This window comes from Berghia stephanieae, chromosome 2 (genome assembly GCF_034508935.2).
Source record: "Berghia stephanieae isolate SIO BIC M18660-M18661 chromosome 2, UCSD_Bste_1.3, whole genome shotgun sequence".
Taxonomy (NCBI): Eukaryota; Metazoa; Mollusca; class Gastropoda; order Nudibranchia; family Aeolidiidae; genus Berghia; species Berghia stephanieae.
The window spans coordinates 95,396,508-95,419,050 of record NC_088361.1 but is presented as its reverse complement, the minus strand read 5'-3'; the positions used below and the strand labels follow the sequence as shown (position 1 = coordinate 95,419,050).

The following is a 22,543-nucleotide window of genomic DNA, read 5'->3' as shown; positions in this document are numbered from 1 at the left end:
TAGTCTTTGTACTGGAAGGCCCAGGTCTTACGTCCCGCATAGCTGAATCATTGAAAAATGCTCTTTACTTACGTTCTCTGCCTTACTCTTGTGTAAAATGAGTGCCTGGCCGTCGGTGTTGGAAAAATATGATATTGCCTTCCAGAAGTCATGTCTCACCCTACCTTTTGAGTTTTGCTGTTAGCTAAGGGCCCTTTTAAAGCGATTTGAACACTTTTGTAGATATTGCCCTCTATAAATGCTCAAGTTTTTGTTGGATCACCTCCTTCTTGGCCTGATTGTATCATTTAAAAAGTTACTGCCACTCAATGACAGACTTTTAAAAATTGTTTTATCTAGTTTTGACAGAAACCATAATTTGCTTTTATGCATACACGTTACCATGATAGGGAACAAAAGTGTGATGTAAAAAACTGAATCCAAACTCATAGGAAGGGTACAACCACTCCTTAGGAGGATTGAAAACATATCTTGTGTAATTAACTTCTGGTTTCAGAGTGATGGCATCTTATTTTCTAGTCTAAATATGTGCTGGTTGTCAATAAAGGTCATCTATCCTCGCTCTTTGACTGAATAAATCCTAAAAATCTACGTATACATCCTGCTACTAAAATTATAGTTATGCCACCTTATGATTCAATATGCAAACTTAATTCATTATCAGTCCATCGAAGGACTGGTTCCATACACACTTCCAAGGATTTTGGAACCAGAAGAGTATAAGGTGTGACGTCACAACTTATCTATCCTATTTCTATTAACTGAAAAATATTAACCGTTATAGGAAAAGATGCGTTTCTACCTATGAGATAAACATAAAAGAGACTACAGATTAACACAGTATGAAAAGGTGATTTATTTGAGGATACATTTTTCAAAATTTTTTTTTTTAATTGAAATTTTATATAGCACAATATCCACTAAACGTGTTCAAAGCGCTTTACAAGGGGTCCCAGTCCAACCGCAACAATTAACATGACGCCTGTAAGGCGATATTATAATTTTATTTTTGGAAAGAGACAACGCTGTTAATTGCTAGGTACTAATTTTACACCTGAGTATGGTGAGAGAATGTTAGTAAAGAGTCGTTTCCAAGGTCTCAACTATGCGCCAAGAGAGTCTCGAACCGAGGACCTTCCGATCCAAAAGCGAGTGTCATGCCACAAGACCACATAGCCGCAAAATAAATACAATTTTTTTATCGCTTTGTAAAGTAACAGATGGGATACCGATAGCTCAGTTGTTATCAAAGGATAGCAAGAAATGTCTGTTTTTCCGTTTCAAGCTATAGAAACCGGAATAAATTCCGGCTCCATTTGTCTTATGGCATACTAGAGGCATACTATGTAAAGATAATATTTTTTTTCCAACTTATACACTGCCAGTATTTAGACGAATTTTAATTCAGAAAAGTGAGTGGAGCAGGCACTTATGTTGGTAACAACAAGATATGAAGTGAATAGAAAAGTGCCAGAAGACAATAGAGAATAAAAATTTTTCGCGGCGGTGGTGGGGTTTGAACCTGCGACCTTATTGGTACGACAACTCCGCCTGGCAGGTGAGAGCGTGGCTCTACCGTGTGAGCTATCCACGAACACAAACAAAATATTCGTTTCAAACTCAAAGTCATTACTAGATCCCTCTCTCACCTACTTCTTGAGACCGCCGATTCGTTCGTACACCACCATCGCGAATAATTTTGACCAGCAGTTAAGCTTAATAGCCAATATTCTCAACACAAACATATAACATAGAAACGATTGAGACATTGAGTAAGCTCCGGTGTATGGGGTGAATTTTAATTCAGAAAAGTGAGTGGAGCAGGCACTTATGTTGGTAACAACAAGATATGAAGTGAATAGAAAAGTGCCAGAAGACAATAGAGAATAAAAATTTTTCGCGGCGGTGGTGGGGTTTGAACCTGCGACCTTATTGGTACGACAACTCCGCCTGGCAGGTGAGAGCGTGGCTCTACCGTGTGAGCTATCCACGAACACAAACAAAATATTCGTTTCAAACTCAAAGTCATTACTAGATCCCTCTCTCACCTACTTCTTGAGACCGCCGATTCGTTCGTACACCACCATCGCGAATAATTTTGACCAGCAGTTAAGCTTAATAGCCAATATTCTCAACACAAACATATAACATAGAAACGATTGAGACATTGAGTAAGCTCCGGTGTATGGGGTGAATTTTAATTCAGAAAAGTGAGTGGAGCAGGCACTTATGTTTTGCTCCACTCACTTTTCTGAATTAAAATTCACCCCATACACCGGAGCTTACTCAATGTCTCAATCGTTTCTATGTTATATGTTTGTGTTGAGAATATTGGCTATTAAGCTTAACTGCTGGTCAAAATTATTCGCGATGGTGGTGTACGAACGAATCGGCGGTCTCAAGAAGTAGGTGAGAGAGGGATCTAGTAATGACTTTGAGTTTGAAACGAATATTTTGTTTGTGTTCGTGGATAGCTCACACGGTAGAGCCACGCTCTCACCTGCCAGGCGGAGTTGTCGTACCAATAAGGTCGCAGGTTCAAACCCCACCACCGCCGCGAAAAATTTTTATTCTCTATTGTCTTCTGGCACTTTTCTATTCACTTCATATCTTGCAGTATTTAGACGACAATCTATTATAGACCATGAGGTTAACATGTTGAATATATGGTAAGGCCATTAACTTCAACCATTCAATTATTAGATACCGAGTCGATAAAGTAATTTTCAGTTGTTATTGACAGCTTATCGGTTGATTGGGATTAGTGGATGATGATGATAATGATGATGATGATGATGATGATGATGATGATGATGATGATGATGATGATGATGGTGGTGGTGATGATGATGATGGTGATGATGGTGGTGATGATGATGATGATGATGATGATGATGATGATGATGATGATGATGATGATGATCATCATCATCATCATCATGATAATGATGATGCCGATTACGACGACAACCATGATGACGATGACGACGGCGATGACGAGACGACGTCGATGATGATAATAATGATGATAAAGATGACTACTCAGGAGTAGAATCACGAAAATGCCAAGAGCTGAAATGTTACTTAATAACCTATTTGAGGCATCTGGGCGATTGATTTGAATTTGAATCGACAATATGAAATGGCACATGTAGACCAAGGGAAGTAATTCAGCAATTTCTCAAATACGACGACAATTCTTGAGTTATGTCCTTGACAGGATTTGATTTATCGTCACTCACTATCCTGTGGGAGAGATATTTTCCAGAAAAGAACAAATCCAAAGAAGAAAAGAAAAGAACAACAACAACAAAAATACTAATAAAAAAGTTTTTAAAAAAAAGGAAATATAAAGCAACAACAATGAACAAGAAATACACGAACGGAAAAAAAAATCACACTATAAGATAATAATTATATTGCATAGGGTAGCTAGTCCTAAACGGCATAATACAGGTAGAAAGGTTGATAAATAATTCTTGGCGTTCACTGCTCGGATTATTGAAAATATAAAACGTTTTCCCCAAAGAAACTTTGCATTTTGTTTGAAATGTTCTATTTTTAATTTATATTTGGAGATTTTAAAACCCTTCTTTCCTTGTGATATGGCAGTTCTGAATTGGCCATTACTAGATCTGTAGTATTAATCTTTAAAGGATGATAACTCTGCCATACTTTGCTAGTTTTACTTAATACTTGTCTTTGACATCCACACAAGCAAATTACATATTTTAAATCTTTTACTTTGAGTAGTGTTAATAAAGAGTGATACCCAAGATATTCTTTTAAAAAGGAATATCTATACTCACATAAAAATCAAATCAAGGACAAGAACTCATACATATTCAATGGAATTTTCCCAAAATTCTGTCTATGAACGGTTTAACAAAATGAAAGTATTATTTTTAATTTATTTATTGTTTAATTTTTAGCATACGCATAAACTTAATTAAATGTATCTGACTTTGAGTTTTAGGGACCCCTAGATGTCATTCAAGTGGTCAAATTGAAATTACAATCGACCAATATTTTTTCAAGAATATCAATCCGACCAAACTTCCACTCGAATATGAAAACACTCGAGTGTTTGCACCATGCAGTAACTCTACTATAATGGGCGATAACCCAATCAGATATCTTGTGTTTTGCTTGTAACTTTATTTGCTTGTTACCGACATCCAAAACAGAAAAGTTTCTTCTTTGAGTAGTATAAAATAAGGTGTGATTTGCAACTTATTATTAAACGAGGAATATTTCTATTCATCTGAAAACAAAATCAACGGCAATAACTCGTACAAATCGATATAAATATTACTAAAACTGCGTGTGTGAATTTTGTAACACAAAATCAAGTTTTATGTTCTTAAAGATGTTTTAAAATATCAATAATTTACAAGTAATTAAATGTTTAATATAGCTGACCTTGAACTTGACTGACCTCTGGATGACTTTCAAATGGTCGAATTGAAATTCCAATCGGCCAAATTTTTTACATGGATATCAATTGTACCAACTGTGAAGAAAAATAACTTTCCATACGAAAGGTGAAACACCTCGAGTTTTGCTCGATGCAGTAACTCTACTATAATGGCAATAACTCAATCAAATATTGTTTGATTTGCTTGTAACTTTATTCGCTTGTTACCGACACTCAAACAAGTAAGCTTTATTATTGAGCTGTATAAAATAAAGAGTGGTTCGCAAGGCATTTTAAAAACAGGAATAATTCTATTCGTCTAAAAATAAAATAAAGGGCAATAACTCGTACAAATCGAAAGGAATATTTACAAAACTGTGCATGGCACAAAATAAAGATTTTTTTATGTTCTTAAAGAATTTTTAAAATATCGATAATCTACAAGTAATTAATTGTTAAATGTAGTTGACTCCATTTGAACTTCTAATAGACTAAATATTTTTCAAAAACACCAAACTTACCAACCGCGAAGAAAAACAAACCTTTACAGGAATGGGAAACAGCTCGAGTTTTTTCACTACGCGGTGATTCTACTATAAGCCGCATGCAACAACACAACCCCCCCCCCCAAATAAGAACAAAAAAGAACAACAAAAACAAAAACATGTAAGTATTTAACTTTGGACGAATTTGCAATATTTCGTTGGGAACGGACAAAACAAAGATCTCGTCTCCAATACTGCTTTCTCAGTATTGCGACTTATTAAGTTTTTGACCTTTGTGATTTCTGAGTTTTGTTCAATCGTATTGATGCTTTGCGTTCAGCCATACAGCTCACAACAATAATATCCGATAATATATCGGACCAACACACAAAACGACGTGTGATCTTGAAAGCTTGTCGTCTGGTTAATAGAGTTTGGTGAGAACGACTGATAAACATGGATGGCAAAAACAATAACAAAGATCTGAGTGACGTCAACTTCGTTTTATCTATAAATAATCAAGCCTTTCAAAACATTGTTTCAACGCCAGCAGACCTCATGACAGTATTGACTGTGACGGACACATTTAAGGGACATAATCAATAACAATCGCATTCCCTTAACAGCGACTGAAATGCTTGGAGGATAAAAAAAAAGAACTCAAACAGATATCGACAGCAGTGTATGGAATCTAAGGAGCGGTTACATGACATAGACAACACCGCAAGCGGACATGTGCTCATTTTTATAACCTTTCTCCAAGAACTCAACTTTACACCACACCCAAAGCGAGCCTCAAACCAGGGACCTACATCAGATAAGTAATCCTTTCATAGCCATAGAGCCAATGGAGCCGGAGTTTATCTCGGGTTCTATATTACAAATAGGACAATAATAATTGCTTGATACCCTTTAGATAGGACGTTTATTTATCGCAAAGCAATTTCCGCCAGATCTAACAGACCCAACTACCCAATCATTGCTGGGTGGACAACAAAAAAAAATCGATTTCCCTCGTAGTCGATCTTGATCATTCGGGGTATGAAGAGCGTGCTCATCCAACTGAGCAAGCGAGACCCTCTACAAGTCAGAGACCGAGTGTCAAACCTCGTGCCCACAGAGCAACACAACAAAAGGAAACCATAAAAATGTTGGATCTATTATTTTAAAGAGCCGCTGCATCTGTTACTAATTCATCTTTAATGCCAATAATATTACAATTAAATCTGGAAAAAAAAAACACCAAAACAATCAAAAACAGACAAACAAAAAAGCAAAAAACAATACCTAGATAATCGGATAACTCGTTTTACGGTTGAAATAAACCAAAGCCGATTCATTGTAATAATTCCACATTGTAATAAAACGCTATGCCTATCATAGTTAAGGTATTCGATGTGCTTTCATGGTTTTAAACATCACATTGTTTGAAAAGAAACCCCGGAGTCGACGGTTTTAACGTTAGTATGTAACAAATAAAAACGTGACATCCCTCCGTCATAAACATTAATGACTGAATAATAAATTATTTATTGCGATCATTAGAGCATTCATTGAAACGCTTCGTGACAAACTATATAAAATATAGCTTGCTACCACTGCAGTCATATTTCCTCTGAAAACAATCCCAGGTATTTTAAGTTTTGGTCAGAAAATTCGTTCTTCAGATATTGATCGATTAAAACTACATTCATCTCAGCAAAAGCTCTAAAACCTAGAAGCTAAGGAAGACTGCGATGTCCTTTGTTTGGGATTTTTTAAATTATTAAGATAATAGTCATTTTAATCGATAGATATTTAATTTGAGGGTGGAATTTACTGGCCAAAATTTTAAATAGGATGGGTTTACTTTTTCAGAACATGGCAGTATGTATTATTTAGGTCATTCTTACGCTATGGTGTGTGATTTCTAATCTCATTTAAAATTGAGCTCGACTTTATATTATTCTGAAAATAAAACACGTTAAAAGAACTGGCCAGGTAACTCAAAATTCATTTATTTATGTATGTATGTATTTATTTATTTATTTATCTATTTATTTATTTATTTATTTATTTATTATTATTATTATTATTATTATTATTATTAATATTATTATTATTATTATTATTATTATTATTATTATTATTATTATTATTATTATTATTATTATTATTATTATTATTATTATTATTGTACGTATTGGTGGTATTACGATTGTTGTATTTTTTTGTGTGGTTATTAATGGTATCAGTTTATCTTTTAGTTCCATTTACCTTTTTTCCACTTTCATGTATGTTGTCATCAAATTGTTGATTTATTGGCGAAAGCCTAAGATTTAATAAATTTGATACTTTGAAACTTCAAATATTGACTGATTAAAATGACCATCATATTGTTAAACTTCTCAAACCTAGGTCTTTGTTGAACATTTCCTTGATGTCCCAGGTTTTAGAGTTTTTGCACGATGAGGGTAATTTCTATCGATCGATATTTGAAGGACTAGTTTTTTGGTCAACATATTGTGTTATGTTTTTTTTAAATTATTATTTTAGAACACTAGAGTCCATTGCCTTCTTATTCCCAATGCCGTAATTAGCATCACTCTCACCGTTCAATCAGTACCACATTCATTGTGTGAACACTATAAGAGCCTTTGTAAAAATAACAATAATAGGTAGGTAGCTCTACTCATTTTCGAACTCAGGATTGCTATTTTTGTGTGTGTCTCTGTGGATCAGTGAAACGGTGTCTTTTCTTGTCACAATAGTCAAGCAATGTTAGGGTGGTCAGTTGCCGGATGGGCGACAGTGATCTTGAAAGAAAATCTGGTCTCGAAGTTGCATCTTTGGGTAAAGCATTTTACACGCATTACCCAATTCGACTAAAGTGTGAATGAACTGATTATAGGTATTGACGGATAGTGTAAGTTGTTACAAAATGACGCATAACATACGATTGGTACTGTATGAGATGGAAATATGGTTAAATATGCGCTGTTGAGAAAATAGATAAAGTATTGAAGGGCGCATTGCACATGGTTAATCTGTGGAAATGCGATATATGAATGTTAATGTTGATTTTATATAATCATTTTACATTTCATGTATACTATAATACCTCCAAACAAGAGAGCGATCTGTATTATGACCGAGCCATCGGTCATATGATGTGTTGCTGTCCAACGATTGGTTATTTCTTTATGATTGTAAACAAGCTGTTCTGTTTATGAAAGTTGGAAACACACCCATGGGTCAAGATAAACAAAATGACGTTTTCTGACGTTGAAAATTAAAATGACAGTGAACATCTTTCATTATTTATATCATTTTGAGTGTATTTCGCTGTCAGATCAATCTCTGGATCACATGAAAAAATAATATTCTAAAACGTCTTTATTGAAGTATGCACATATTAAGTTTGATATGTATTTCACCGGTAGTGTATTATAATGGTGAGATAAATTGCTTCTTTCCATTCTTCTTCTGATGATTATGGCTCAGCTCGTACGATATTATATAATTGTTGAACTCGTATTGGTTTTCGGCATCGAGTTCTTGACCATAGCACTCGCAAGCTGGTAGTGTTATTTGGCCGATAAAAATAACGAGATCAAAAACAAATATGAATAACTGGTACTCTATGAAATATATAGAAATATGGTTCATATGGCCCGCTGTTAGAACGACTAAACATTATGAAGCGCATTGACCAGCGGATATCCTTTGAAATGTGCTATATTGATATTTTGATATACAAGTCTTTAGTTTCTTTTGATCATAGTGATTATATTTATATTTATTATTTATAACTAATGAAGTTGATGTCACTGCCTCTTTGTTTTTATTGTATTGCCGCCAGTTGGGTGTTTAATTCTTACTAAATTCTATTAGAGTATAACAGTTCAAGGTTTTATGTGTTAGTATGATAGATCTAGCGGATACGATTAGTAAATGTTTTAGATAAACGCAAATCATCATTTTGTTATATTTCTTGTTTAAGAATATTCACGATGGACCTTTTTGCCGAGGATGCCACATTTCTAAAAAATGTAGAGAAACTGGCCAAGGCAAAGCCTGAGAGAGCAGCTTATATATTCATGGACAAAGACCTCAATCAAAGAATCATCACTAGGCAGGACATCTGGGATAAAGCAAGGAAATTTGCTGCTGTCTTGAGACGTCGTGGTTTGGGCAAGGGTGACATTGTTTGTAACACTTTGGTCAACTCTCCGGAGAGACTTTTAAGTAAGTTATTATAACGATGCGTTGATTAAATCCTTATCTTCATATAAAGCCTGTTATACATTTTGGCCGAGAAAGCAAGAAACCCCCTGCGTGAAGTATTAATCCCAGTTGAAAATAACAAATTTATACATCTATGTCCATGAAAAAAATACTTTTTTTCCACCCCTAAAGTAAATTTCTTTATAATTTTGTAACTGAGAGCTATCAAAGGCTTGACTCTGAAATAGATTCAAGCTATCTACAGGGATTGTATAGATGGAACAAAATGACGTCACTGAGCTCTTTATTATTCTTTTTATTTGTAATTTTCAAAAATTTGTATTAATCATTAATTGTATTAACTATAAACGTTTAAGATTGTACATTTTGGTGTGTGTTAGAATGTAGGCTGGCGGATGTTGTAAGCTTTTTACAAAACGTATGTCATCAAGTGGAAAATGTTTATTCTTCATCAAAGCATATCAGATCCCCTTCCCCTCATTTTTAATGTTGGATTTGTATTCATACCCACCAAAAGATTTTCTCTTTTCTACTTCCATTTTAGCTAATCAAATGAGGAAAATATGTTATATGTTATATGTTATGTAATAGTTGAATCTCTTTCCTTCTTCTTCTTCTTCTTCTTCATCTTCTTCTTCTTCATCTTCTTCTTCTTCTTCTTCTTCTTCTTCTTCTTCTTCTTCTTCTTCTTCTTCTTCTTCTTCTTCTTCTTCTTCTTCTTCTTCTTCTCTTCTTCTTCTCTCTCTTCTCTTCTTCTTCTTCTTCTTCTTCTTCTTCTTCTTCTTCTTCTTCTTTCTTCTTCTTCTTCTTCTTCTTCTTCTTCTTCTTCTTCTTCTTCTCTCTTCTTCTTCTTCTTCTTCTTCTTCTTCTTCTTCTTCTTCTTCTTCTTCTTCTTCTTCTTCTTCTTCTTCTTCTTCTTCTTCTTCTTCTTCTTCTTCGACATCATTAGTATGTAGGTCCTCTAGATTTGACACCCACAAGAAAACAAGAAAAAAAAAAGATATAAAAGATTAACTTACGTTTATAATCTGTCACACAAAGGGAAACAATTCTCTACAACAGTTGGATGCATCCTGAGTCTGGAGCGTTGGGTGGCAGATCGTTCCAGAGTCTAATTTGCAGAGGGAAAGCATGAATGTTTGTGTGGGATGGACTGGATCGGGATTCTGTTCAGATCCATTGTCTGTGATAGGTTTTGATTGGGATCCTAGTGACATATTTAACCCATTTTAATACTTTTGAAATACATTATATCAATGCCTGTTTTACTGAGTCTAATCGCTTATTAGGAAATATTTATGGAAATGTTACGTATTATGATTCAAATTTGTTTTTATCAATGTATAAGTCAATTGTCAGGTCAGGTCTTGAATATAGAAATTGTGTTGGAGCCCTACTTTTTAAAAAAATCAATAAGTATTGAAAATGTATAAAGGCGAGCAACAAGATTGCTTCTTCGTTTGGAATACATGTCACATGACTAGAGGGTGTCAACTTGAGATTGACAAAGAATTGAATTAATTAATATTCGAATATGATAAGACTTTGTCATACTCAAAATTAAATGTGACTGATTACGATTGTTTCAATGTCATGTCATGTAGAAGGCATTGAGAGGATATGATCCTAGTTAGCTTTTTAGACGATAAGATAAGATAAGATAAAATGTGATCACAATGTTGCGTTGAAAGGGTATAATGAAGAGGTTAAACAGATGGAATAGTGACCGTATGTTAGAATAAAAATGTAAATTTTTGAATCCTGTTGAACAATCTCCAAATGAAAATTGTCTATGTGGTCTTGTGGTATGACACTCGCTTTTCGATCGGAAGGTCCTGGTTTTGAGCCTCACTCGACGCATAGTTAAGTCTTTGGAAGAGACTCTTTACTCACATTCGTACACGGGTGTAAAATGAGTACCTGGCCGTTAACAGCGTTGTCTCAGTCAGTAAAAAATTGTAATATCGCCTAACAGGCGTCATGTCTCGTTCTACAAGTTAAGTGTTGTTGTTGGTTAGGACCCCTTGTCAAGCGCTTTGAGCACATTTAGTGGCTATTGCGCTATATAAAGCCTCAAGTTTATGGTCTATTCCAAGGAAAGATCGGAATAGATTCTGCCGATGTGATGACCAGAAATATGAAATGTTAGATGTGCGCACGATATAGGTGTTGAAAGGGAATTTTATTCTAGTAACGTTTTTATTATTTTAATTTATTATTCATCATTCCAGCCTATTTTGGAACCCTAGCTTCAGGGGCTATACCGTCTCACGGGCAACTGTTTCTGGCAAGTGGCGAAGACCTCATCCATAACTTACAGGAATCCAAGTGTAAAGCTATCATCTATGATCCTAAGGATAAGGTAAAGCTACACATCCCTTAAGGAAGCACGTTTATATTGAAATAAGGCGATTTAAATAAGAAGAAATTTTGAAAATTCTCTCGTAGATAGACCAAAAAATATTTAAAAAAAAAGTTATTTTGCAGATTTTGAAAATATATGGATGAATGTTTCGCCATCGTGTAATCTGATATTTATCTTCATTAAACTTGATAAAGATGAAACCCGAAACGTCTAAACTATAATCATTTTTGAGAATTATATGTACTAGCTAATGTTATTTACAAAAATAAATTCGTAACTTAAAATCAAATTTATCAGATATAGAATCATCCCTAGAATACAGTAGACTCTCAATCGAAAGTGAGAATGCTTTAAAAAGCTGTATTAAAATGAGCATTTCAATGACACAATATCCATTAGTGATCCAAGCGTTTGACAATGTGTTCTTAGAAGCAACACGTAACATGTAGGATAAACATGACGTTTTAAGGCAATAAACAGAGCTTTTTTAGATGGGGGCAACGCTTTTAACAGTCATGTATTCATTGAACATATGAACGATTGGAGAACCTTTTTCAAGAACTCAACCTTGCGAACCATTTTGGAAACATGGAACTACCGGTCTGAATACGAGCATCATACAATGAGACCGCAAAGTCTCACAATTTCAAGTAAAAACATATACAATATCTTTATTAATTGTCTGACAAGAAGTCTCATAAGAGGTCTGAAAAGACGTTTATCAAGAATTCTGACTAGACGTTTGAAAAGAAAAGTAGTCTGATAAGAATTCTGATAAGAAATCTGACAATAATTCTGTCAATAAGTCTGACTATAAATCTGACAGGAAGATGTCTGACAAGGATTCTGATAAAAATTAATAAATACATTTTAGCTTTGTAATCTTACATTTCTTTTATCAAAGTACGTATGTATAGCAAATTTTCCCACTGTTCAAAAAAAAGACTTATATCTCAAAACGATATTGTAACATACCCTTTCGTCATTGTTTTTATTTAAAAAAATAATTATATATTTACTTGAAATACCGTTTAACCATCCCTAAATAATACCGGTTCTGGTGGGACATAAAAATATAATCATTTTACATTACTACGTTTTGATTTTTTAAAAAATTATGAAGCGCAATGAGAATTGTATACATTTTGATATTTATTCATATTATTCTATTTGTTTTCTACCCATCAAGAATGGAGCTTGTCGCATTTTGGAGAATATTCGATTCTATGACAAAACCTCTGCGACAACAAAATACAAAAATCTTCCAAATTTGACTCATGTCATTGGAATCGCAGCCAAAGGTTTGAAAGAATCAGAAAGATGGATTCATGCAATAGACAAAGAAGAGGAGATGTTTGTAGATGAGAGCATCTCCAAGGATGATACTGCCGTGGTTCTAGTCACCAGCGGGACTACCGGATTTTCTAAGCTCGTTCCACATTCCCATTCAATGTTTTTGAATATCATCGCTCGTTATAAGGAACTTCTAGACCTGTGTGAAGAGACGGTATTTTTCAACATGCAGTCTATGGGTTGGATCGCTGGAGTTCCAAGATACTACACCGCTCTTGGATGTACTAGAGTTCTTGTCGATCTCACCAATGGCTTCCCAGTAAACATGACTATAGGGTCATATTTGGTCAATATTTTTAACAAAACAAACGTGAATTCGTGTATGTTGATGACACCTGATATCCAGCACATTCTTGACGCACTTGAAGACGGATTCTTGATTAAGAAACAAATTGGTGCTCTCGTCACAGGTGGCGGACCTATCCATAACGCAACAGTGGAAGCAATAGGAAAAATTACTCATGAAGTTTTCATTAGCTATGGGGGTACAGAATTTCCATTTGTTGCTGGCAATGCCGTGACGAGGAAATCAGATTTTCTGGAGATGTGCGTCGGGTATCCGGTTGTCAAGGAGCTTAAAATTGTTGGAACCGATAATGAAATAGTGGCTGTGGGAAAACAAGGCGAGATTTTGGTGCATTCGTCGAGGGTGTTCAATGGCTACTTGAATAACCCATCAAAGACTGCCGAGGCCTTTACAAAAGGTATAGTATTTCATACTCCCTGTATCACTGTATCCTATATGATAGTCTATTCCAAGTTAATGCTTATAGAAGAACAAAAATACCTTTTTATTAAACATTTTAAGAGCAGTGGCGGCTGCCTAAAGTATGAGCTAGTAAAATTACAATTAAATACTTTAAAATGAAAAGGCTTCTGAAGAAATCAGTCCAAACAATAGACATTTATTGGATCAGAAACTCTTCTTCGGTAAAACAATAAACTGAGGAACATTAAAAACAAATTAGTGCACTACGTTTTATATGTGTATTATATTCTATTCATTCCCTTGCTTTCGATGGTTTTCTACACGAAAACTCCATTGCTTGTACTGTTTTAATCCAAAACCTTTCCATTTTCACTTTTTTGTCATTACAATTATACTATATGCATTCCATACAGATGGCTAGTCCAAGACAAGGGCGTGGGAAGGGGGGAGGGTTGATTCGATGAAGATGGCTTGTCAACATACATTTATAACGCTTACTAATCTGACGATTCAATTGCACATAAGGAGAAGTCCACTGGCGAAGTATGTCATTACTGTCTTTTTACTGTGTTGTCGGCACCGCGTCATGCGCCCAAACGCGGAGGGTTAGGATTCATTTCAGACTTTCGCTCCTAGATAGGCTGCCATTCAATCTTCCCGTGGCTTGTTGTTATGTTTTACGTCTAGGTAAGCTGCTGGACTTCTTCTAGACGCACTCAAATTAGCCTGACCTATATATATATATATATATATATATATATATATATATATATATATATATATATATATATATATAACCTTCTGCTTTCCCAGGAGTGAGGAACCTGTCAGGATATTGAGCTAATTGTAATATAGGCATTCAGATTAGACAAGACGCGCAAGCTACGTTACCAAGACAAGGTGTTTGGTATGTGTCGGACAAGTATATTGGTTGCATACAGATATACACATGGATGTAGCAGCAGCTTCTGTTGGCGCCACCCAACCCATAATATCCCCGGTTACCATCTAGTCCGGTCAGACCTTACAACGGATTCTCGCCGCCCATAGACGAACCCCATTAGTGGAGGCAGTTAGGACCAAAATTGTGCATATTGTGGTAAAAGCATGAAATTTGGTGACAACGAAGGGAGTGGCCATACAAACAATTATGGATATAGAACCACCCTGACAAATGACCGGAATGACCACCAACTGACCACTCATTAAAACCCTCTAATTGCTATATAAAATAGACACATCGGCGACAATAAAAACTTCAAAATTTAATTGAAGGCAAAATGCGTTTAAGGATTTGTCGTTCGCTTTAGATAAGAGACAAATTAACACATTCCTATTACGGTTCAGCTCTGAATTGACCACGAAATGACCAAAATGACCACTGATAAAAACAGAATGAGCGACAACCTTTTTGTAGTTAAAATACAAATTCTTATCATGGAATTCGAAGTATGTTCAGCACTGCAGTATAAAGTAGATGCCACAATTGGGCAAATTATTCAAACTGACCATATTACTGACCAATAAATGACCATTCAATAACAATCATAAAATCATTATTGTTTGTAGATATTTCAAAGTATATACATTATTGGCAAATGAAAATAAGATTAATGTTGAAATTCCGGAAGCATTCCCTTTTATTGTGAATCGTAGGGTTATTATAGCTTATTGACCAGATGACCAATCTTCCTTAATCACATAAATATGATAGTCAAGTTGATAATCACAATGGCATACGTAAGCTCGACAGCAGGTCAATAATAATAACTCACTTATGGAAATTCCCTATTTAATATGTATAATACCACTAAATGACCAATTGACCACCCATTATTGACCATCTGACCACTAGATAAGTAGTTGTCATCATGAGCCATGATATTTAGGGATAATGGAGCCAGGGTTTAATTCGGTTTCTATTTTGTGTTCCGGACAATAGTAATTGCTTACTACTTTTGTCATAAGACGTCAGCATATCCCAGATTATTAGTTGTGCTTGTTAAAATGTGTATTTGGGATATGTATTTGTCACAGGTTCTGTCCCTTGATTATATCCAATGCATTGAACTCTATTATGAGGACAACGCTCATGTACTTACTTACTAACTTAGGCTGCCCCTTGGGGCGCCCAACATGAGCCACAAGTCTTCGCCATACTGTCCTGTTCTCCATAAGGGTACGCAGCTCCCGGATGTTGTCCATTCATGTGTCATCTAGCAGGCAGTCAATGTATGTTTTTCTGCCTGCCTCTGTTTCTGGTTCTCTCAGGTGGTTCTCATAGCACAAGACTGCTTGCAATCTCCTCCTTGTGTCTCCAGCAGTGCCCCGCAAGTCTCAGTCTTCTCTTTTGTATCTTCGAAGTCACTGGGGCGGAGGTAACTGTAGAGCTTTTCATTTGATATGTGCTCTTTTCAGCTTATGTTGAAGACCATCCGCAGCATACGGGTGTAGCAGCCGTCCAGTGGCTTCTCAGGGGCTTTTATTAGAGTCCATGTCGCTGCTACATATAGAAGCACTGACTCTACCGTTGCCAGGAACAGTCTCTTCTTTATTTCCCTCTGTAGGTTTGAACTCCAGATTTTCATGAGTTTGTGACAGGCACTCCAAAGCCAAAGCTCCTGTAAACAAGATTATTTAGGGCACGATGTTTTCTACAAGTGAACAAAATTCACAAAAGCACACGATTCATAACAGAACATGACACAACACTGAAATACCAGTCTCTTGTGGACAGGTCTTTGTATTTATTCTTTGTCCACTAATCAATGGGCTGAATTTGGTAGATAATACATTCACTCAATACAAAAAAGCCAACATGAACAAAATATAATAAAATCATATTTTCAAACAAAATCGATCAAGCAAGCTGACCTTCATCATCTCCGTCTATTGTTTAAAGGCCGAACACTTAGCTCAAAGAAATTCAATATTGATTGGTCAAAATGGTTGAATGATATTTAGTAAAGTAGGATGTGCTTTTCGATTTAAAAAAAACGGTTTTATCTCATGTGCTTGTTTAGGATCGGAAAAAGTGAGTGGAGCAGGCACTTATGTCAGGCACTTGTCTAGGATCGAGACTGTGAATTGCCTTCTTTAATCCATACGTTGTTGGGCTGTAACCATGTTGTAGTCTAATATGGGATATGATCAAAGACACATTGTCCACTAATCTGGCATTGAAAGCTGAGAATGTGAGGTTGTTGGATCCATATTGCATTTCTTTTTGCTTTTGTTTGATTCAAAGCTGGTGGAATCAGCAAGCAACAGGTTGGGCAAATTATGCTTCATCGTGTTACTGAGAACTCATACACGTCCAAAAATGCATGGGGCAACTATTATGCAATCAATGTGTTGTATGGAGAATGGGAAAATAGTATCTTACTGTCTCAAGATTCTCTTTGGTGGGATGCTGGAAGAAATACATACCTGAAAACTATCCTGTGATGTAGTGGAAGAAGGATTGTCACTGGCTGTTGTTTTTAAGTGAAATCAGACAAACAAGTTATTCATTTTCAATTTTAGAACAAACTTGAGTTGGCAATATCAGTTGACAGATCAATTACTCGGGAGGAAATGCAAATTACCAATTTATGTGAAGTGATGACTACACCTTTTGAATAGGTTAAAGCATACACCTTTACTCTACTACACAGTGGTAATGGTAATTTTAGCTTTGTGATATCACGTTTTGCTTTGTCTCCAATGACTTATCTGGCATTGCTCTTTCTAATTAATTTAACATGAGTTGACTGAGCGGTATATATTCATCAGGACTAACAATGACATCACCATCAATATAGCTACTCACAATAGTCATTTGAGCATGAGAGAGATGAGCATGGAGTCTTACATGGCTCCAAAACTGCCTTCAAAGGGTTATGTTTGGTGTTCAATCTTGTCTTATTTAGAGTACCCATTATATTTATAGCACCCCGTTCCCACACTGTTGAGTTAAATAATATAGAAATGTCCTCTTTAAAAATAAAGGAATATCCCCTCCTTTAGAAGATTCACAGGAATAAAAAATGTTAATACAACCTGGTTGTATGACCTTTTTTACTCTCATTTATTCAATTAAACAGCTAGAAGCCATGTAAAATGTCCCAATCTCTGACAATTTATAAATCCCAGGTTGCTTTCCAGATATTCTTTTTCCTAGATATTTTCGAATTGACCCGATTCATGTCCCAGCTTCCGTCTTGAAGACTCTTCTCACAATGAGAAAAAAGGCAAGAAACCAATTGCCGCGGTATTGTGTATATGCCTCCGGCACTTACATCAATTTGGATTGTAGGACTGCATCCGCAATTCTTTCCGCAACCAGTTTTATTTCCTCATTAAGCTCCATTGTCTAAATCCCGTGCAGCTTTTGAGTTCAGCTACAGGAAAGGAACTGCACGTCAGATAAGCGCCTGCTGGGCTCAGTATATATTTTCTATCACTGCTGCTGGCGCTATTGCCGTGTATTCATCATGGAAGTTTAGTCCCAACATGACATATGTTTGTTTTGTGTTGTTTCCTTAAGCGTCACATTTACTCACTTTATCTTTCTCTCCATTATGCCACACTAAGGCATGGTGTGTGAGAGTAGAAGCAGTGCCAGAACCTTCACCCACGAAGAAAACTTAAAACCATTATTCCTCGGCAAGGTGCATCACAAAAATTCATCTGTTGTTGCTTCAACTGTTTTGTAACCCTAAATAGCACGTCTTGATAGAGAGGACTATAGAGATAGTTTTGGTAGGGCACTCCAAATGTTCCTGGCTATCATTTTGGCATATGACGCATTTAGTTTGATCAATCATTTCATTGAAAATTTGTTTTGCCATTGTGACAATCTCTGCAATAATCTAGTACACCTTCCATGATTGGCGTTCTTTGCCTGTCATCGGACAAAAATTCATAACCATAGTTTAATAATGATTGTATCAGTATCAGTTGATTTTGGAGTAAATGCAGACCTCGATAAAGTATATTACTCTGTCAAAAAGTAGCTCGAAATAAATTAATACAACCGATTTGCACGGCATAATTCTTATCACTACACGTCTTAAACTTTAGTAGTAATAGGGCAGAGAAGTTGTGACGTCACACCTTTAGCCCTTCCAGTTCCAAACTCCTTGGAAATGTGTATGTAACCAGTCCTTCGGAGGACTAATAATGATTAGGTTGCATATTGAATCATAAGGTGGCATATCTATTTTAGTAGCAGGATGTAGAGGAAGATTATTATGGTTATGGGGTGTAAAAGAACGAGGATAGATGATCTTTAATGACGACCAGCATATATTTAAACTAGAAAATTAGATGCCATCACTATGAAACCATAATATCAATTACACAAGGTACTATCCAGTTCTCCGAAACACTGGATTTACACTTGTAATGAGTTGGAACCAGATTTTTGACATCATATGTTTGTTACTTATTAGTGTACCATCATTATCGGTTTAAAAAAGGTGACTAACGATCACTGTCACCGCTTTCTACACATTTGCCGCCTACACGAGCGATCTCACATATTGCGACCGCATACCGATGATTGCCAGATGGCCAATTTGACAGAATAAATGCTAGGCTTACACGTGAAAAGTCGTATTTTGCTGTATGTTGGAGTACTAAAGTAGAAATTACGTAAAGCAAAATTCAGAATGAATGACAGTTGATGAATTTATTTTCATCTGTGTCATGCAATGTAGGAGGAATGCCATGTAAATATCAGTGGAAACCTACAATATGATATCATGGTATAAGGTAAAGAACGTTTATGAACTCGAATGTTCACGGTATCTTTTTATTTCACATTAGCAACATAATCGATCGGAGACAAAGTGGCACAAAAAGTGATTTCGTGCAAGTCGTCATATTTGGCAGTCTCTAAATATAAATTTGGCCGCCCCAACTTGTTAATATCTGCAAGTAATGCGGAAAACTCGGTCGGCTGAGCCTAAGTCATAACAGCAAAAGAATATCATTCGAACGGGAGATGTTTTCACCTTATTCTACCTTTTCAAGTTCATTTTTCATGAAAATGGAATAATTCCTAAAGCTAAACAATAATAATAGATCTAGAAGAGGTGTGTGACAAAAAATAAAGTCGTTTGTCCGATTCGCAAAGCGCAGCGAACAGAAATGTAAACAATACGGCGTTCTCAATACTTTAGTTGCCCATTTTATTTTATACCACAATTTTTCCGTTTTTCAGCGAGCTCTTGTGTTTAACCAGAAATTCTCTCAGAGTGGTTCTATATCAAAAATCATTCTTTGTTATAAGAAGTTTCATTATGCAAAGTTTCATGCTTTTACCAGCATTTGCACAATTCCTATGATATTTGGTCCTAACGGTCCCCACTACATTGAATGGACTGACTTTCGCCCCCCCCCCCTCCCGCCTCAATCAACTGTCATGTGCTATAACAACGCCAGGGCTCAATTAAAGGTATTTTGTAGAGCTTGATGCAGATCACAGCCTGTGACTCCACCAGCGGGTGCATGCATCTTGTCTATAGAATGAATGAAAATGGCAACATTCGGCTCTTTGTTGTTGTCTTTAGACCGACAGATGAATAATCGGTTCCCACTCAAGTCTTTCTAACAGACTGTAAACATAAAGTGTTACCCATTGTTCTGTGTGTTATTTGATTCATTTCAATGGGCACATTTTGCGAGTTTGTTACTTACGTAAACGCACAGCATCAATAAATTCTAAATATCTGAGAAAAATGGATATGAAACAGTGCCAGACAAAGAAAGTGCAATTTTTCAGATCTTTTTCTTTTCTACGCCTTACCTTATAACTGTGATATGTTAAAAAACCAATACAATCTTCATTCCATATAGACGGCTGGTACAAGACAGGAGACATTGGGTATTTCAACAATGAGGGAAAACTCTTTGTGATGTGTCGTAAAGCTGACGTCATCACAAAGGATGGGTTTTGCCATTACCCTGGATGGATGGAGCTACTCGTCACAAAACACCCACAAATCCAGGTTTGAACTTTCTGGATTCAATAGTTTTCTCTCTTCAAGGCTAGTTTTATGGTAAACTTTGTACACTTAAAAATATCTGGCAATTTTTAGCGCTGGTCGCTCACAGTTTACAAATAATTACGATCCATTTTGATGTTGGTGGTTCCTGAAAAAGATCTATAAGTGTGAGCATTACACCTTATTAAAATCAGACCTGATAGAGTGCTTTGCTGAGAGTTATTGGGTGCACCTAGTCGATGACATCAATTCCTTTGTCGGGAGGAAAATAGTGTAAAAGCGTTGTATATGCTTTGTCTTTTATGTAACGTCATTTTCAGGACTGGCCTGTCTCACAAAGTAATCAGCCTCTTAGATCCTGTTCATCTCTCACAATTTTAACACAAGCGATTATGCAATAATGCAATAAACAATAAAAAATGAATATAATAACTTTAAAAAAGAACAAAATACCAAATACGGTACTTTTTAAAGCTGACATATTCATTTTTGTCTACAACTTTTTACAATCCACAGATCCACAGCTTCTAGCAGCTTAGTATCATTTTGAAAAAATGCATAACATTGTAAGGTGTCTCAATGCGATTTCATGTGTAAAATTATTATGATAAATTCTCATAACCTATAAGCTGATCGGTTTTAGTTATACGTAATTGCTTAAGAAAGTTATGCTTGGGATCCTTTTTTAAATCACTTTGATCATATTCGGTGAATATTGTGCACTATATAACCGTTCAAGTATTTTCTATTGTACGAGTAAGATCGAATCCCACCTGGAAATTGTTAACACAACAAGAATATGTATGTTCTGGGAGAATTCAATGGGTAGATCGTCAGTTATTAAAGGCAAGATGATGTGGTCAAGCCATTGCATTGTGACACCGCGGACACATCGCATGAGCCTGGTTTAACTTTATTTTTTTTAGATGTAGCCTAAATAGAAATATTTTACGACACGAATAACGATATTTTATACGATTTGACCATCGATACCCTGAATTATATTGATCAAAGAGTCGAAAGACCGATTCAACAGGTAATTGTTTCAATTAAAAATTGTATAACACATTATTCTCATTACTTAGAAAACTAAGAATTCAGATATGGATTGATAAATTCCTGTATTTTGAACACGTTTGTATAAAATCATCATTTCTATTTTGATGTATGATCCCAGAAATGTGTGGTACTCGGAATACCGGACCCAGTTCACAACGAAGAGATCTGCCTGTGTATGAAATTGATGCCTGATGCTAAAGTGTCAACCGAAGAAATGAGAGAATATTGTAAAAAACTCTACTTGACTCACGAAGACGATAAAATGACACCCCTTCCAAGATACTATTTGATATTTGATGAAATTATTTTAAATGTCAATGGAAAAATTGACCGTAAGAAGATGAGGGAAGAAGCTTTGAAGAGACTGAACTGTAAGAAAAGTCAGTAATCTGGTAATCTTAATGTTGTAGTCCTTCAGAGCCATTAGACCAATGGAGCCGGAGTTTATCCTGGTTTCAATATAGTGAAACAGATATTAGAAAATGCTTGTTACCCTCTGGATATGGCGCTTGTCAATCGCAAATTATATTCCGCCAGATCGATATGACGCAATCATTGTTGGCGGGTAGACAGGAGGGTAAGAAGAAAATCTGGACTTCACCCGTGAACGACATCGGTACTCATGAATTTTCATCGAGTGTGATGTTGATTATGCAATATGGATAAAGGGTAGATATCGGTATCGTTGCTTTTATCATTGTAGTTGTGTTCGGAAGTATGGTTACCGTTTAGTATTTTTATTTTTGCAGTATTTTATGAAGTCTTTTAGAATAATCATTATTTACTTAATAAATTACTTAATTACTTCTGGTGTCATCCACTAGGCAGAAGTTTGCAGAAATTGATGTGTCACTCTTGTCTCCCCATTGCCTTCTTGGTACACTTGTCATCTGACACGCCAGTATAGGTCTTGATGTCCTTCATTTATATCTTGTT

At 35.7% G+C, this 22,543-nt stretch overlaps 1 protein-coding gene across 1 annotated transcript; it reads left to right on the top strand.

The window, feature by feature from the left end:
* Positions 1-6,505: 6,505 nt before the first annotated feature.
* LOC144965922 (putative acyl-CoA synthetase YngI) lies at positions 6,506-22,448 on the top strand. Its single transcript, XM_078901775.1, has 6 exons — positions 6,506-6,882; positions 8,885-9,129; positions 11,361-11,491; positions 12,684-13,551; positions 20,400-20,551; positions 21,726-22,448. The coding sequence occupies exons 2-6, from the start codon at positions 8,895-8,897 to the stop codon at positions 21,993-21,995; spliced, it is 1,656 nt and encodes a 551-aa protein (XP_078757901.1). The 5' UTR covers positions 6,506-6,882; positions 8,885-8,894; the 3' UTR covers positions 21,996-22,448.
* Positions 22,449-22,543: the final 95 nt, after the last annotated feature.